Here is a 2,226-nt window from a genome sequence, read left to right as displayed (position 1 = left end):
TTTTTTTTTTTTTTTTTTTTTTTTTTTCTTCCCCCGACGAGGGAAAAAATAGATCTCCAAATTGCGCTTCGCCACTCGCAGCCCCATCCGCGGGGCTGTGCGCGCGGGGCGACGGCTGTTAAAGGAACAATGTTGGAAACCGGGGCTTAATCATTGTAATGAGGTATTGTCTCAATATAAGCACCTTCGGATTATTCCGAGTTTAATTAATATCCTCATTATGAATATCTCCGAATCAGATATGTGACGAACCCCTCGTCAGGGACGAGGCAGAATTAATGAGGCCCGGGTTGAGATTCGCGTTTCTCAGAGTACAATGAGAATAGACTCCGACTCGGGTCCGCCTCGCTGGGACAGATCTCCTTATTTCTCGGCTTGCGCCGTAAGCGCGGCGTCGGGCCGTCACCCGGCGGATCCTGCGCGCCGTCCCGGCCCCGCTCCGAGCGCTCTGCGGGGACCGGCTCGGGTCCGCGGGCACTGCGCGGCCGCGGGCTTCTGCCGCAGCTCCCGGTGCCGGTGCGCGGCGCTCCGGGGAATTGTTCTCAAGGCCGGGCCGCGCCGCGCCGCGTGTGCGCGCTGGGAATGGGCAAGAGCCCGAAGCCCCGAAGCCCGGAGCTGCCCGCTGGGGCGCTCTGTGGGCATCCGTCGGGCCCGGGTTGCGCGCACGGAGCCCTCTCGGGCCGCGCAGCGAGACATGGACCACGCGGAGCTCTTTTTCCAAACCATAATTTTACTGTCTCAAAGAAATTTTATAACTTATGTACAAAGGTTTGTGTGTTGTTTTTTTTTGTTTGTTTGTTTTTGTATTTTCTTTTCCTTCCCCAAATACAAAGCAATAAGTTAACATTCTCAATATAAAACTAAACTTTGACATATAGACACAAAACACAGCTGAGCTCAGGTATCACATCTTCCGAGGGTCACAAGAAAATGGCAAATCTCCGTACACAAAGCGTCATGTCGTACAGCCACACGAAACGGAAATCAGAATTTAAAAAAAAAAAAAAAAGAAGAAAAGAATAGAAAAGAAAAAAGAAAATGAAAAAAAAAAAAAAGAAAGAAAAGCTAAATTTGTGCAACATGTTTACGGAACAATAAGGATTAAGAATCAAATATGTACAGCGGGAGCTCCCGCGCGCCGGGACGGGCCCTGCACCGCGGGGGCGAGGGGTGCGCGTTCCCCCCGCCGCCTCCGTGCCGGGTCCCCCCAGCGCTTCGCGGAGCCGCTCTGGGGCGGGGGGCGGCGAGCGCCCGTCCCTTTGTTCGGCGCGGGGCGGTGCGCGGCGCTGGGGCCGGGACTCTCCACAGCAGCGAAGTAGAAAAGTGATGGGAAAAGTTACAAAGCGCGTCCTTCCGTGCGGTGTTTCGGACTCGTTTTTGCTCGGTTTTTTGGACGAGGTAACGGCACCGGGCTCTTTTGTGGGAACCGCGTGCCCCGCGGCCCGCTGCGCCCGGCGCTCCTCAGTGGCAGTTCGGTCAATAAATAAAATCCCTTTCTTCCCCTTCGACAACGACAAAAAATATACAGATGGACGGGGAAAGAGACGGGAAACGCAGAGGGGAAAAAGCTCGGGACGCGGTACGGCCTCTGCCCCGCACCGCCGGGCCGCGGCCGTGACCCAGATCCCACACGCGCCCAGACAGAGGGGCGGCCCCGATTGTCCCCCGGCCGCGCTCCGTCAGCTGCCGCCGGCGGGGACGCGCCGCGTCGCATCTGTGCCCGGAGCGGGAGGGCCCGGCCGGCTGCTGGCGCGCCTTTGTCCTCTTCTCCTTCCTCCTCTCGTTTTTTTTTTTTCCCTTTTATTTTACTTACTTTTTTTTCTTTTTTTTTCTTTTTTTTTCTTTTTTTTTTCTTTTTTTTTTTTTTTGTCCGTGAGAATTTGAATTTTTTTTCGGCTCGCGGCGGGGAAAATCGTGTTCAGGCTCACATGAGCTGCGGCTGCTGCATAGCTTCTTGGTGGGCCGAGGGGTACCACGACGTGTAGCTGGGGATGTACGTGCCCGCGCTGCCCGAGGACGCCTTGCCGGAGGCGGAGGAGGTGTTCCACACGGCGGGCACCGGGGGAGAGCCGCCGGACAGGGCCCGGCCGTTGCTCAGGGCGCTGCTCTCCAGGGCCGCCCCTCCCTGCTTCATCAGCTTCTTGAATTTGGAGCGCTTGTTCTGGAACCAGATCTTCACCTGCAACGGCAGCGCGGCACGGCTCAGCGCGGCCCGGCCGGGCCCTC

At 56.7% G+C, this 2,226-nt stretch overlaps 1 protein-coding gene across 1 annotated transcript; it reads right to left on the bottom strand.

Moving 5' to 3' along the window:
* Positions 1-1,924: 1,924 nt before the first annotated feature.
* On the bottom strand, positions 1,925-2,221 carry LOC110390610 (homeobox protein DLX-1-like; the record flags this gene model as incomplete). Its single annotated transcript, XM_021381994.1, has 1 exon — positions 1,925-2,221. A coding segment is annotated over one exon (297 nt), but the record flags the coding sequence as incomplete, so codon positions are not given.
* Between the last annotated feature and the right edge of the window lie 5 nt (positions 2,222-2,226).

The sequence above is a fragment of the Numida meleagris genome, unplaced genomic scaffold, assembly GCF_002078875.1.
Source record: "Numida meleagris isolate 19003 breed g44 Domestic line unplaced genomic scaffold, NumMel1.0 unplaced_Scaffold1500, whole genome shotgun sequence".
Lineage (NCBI taxonomy): Eukaryota > Metazoa > Chordata > Aves > Galliformes > Numididae > Numida > Numida meleagris.
Note: the sequence above shows the minus strand (reverse complement) of the source record. Positions and strands in the feature narration are given on the sequence as shown.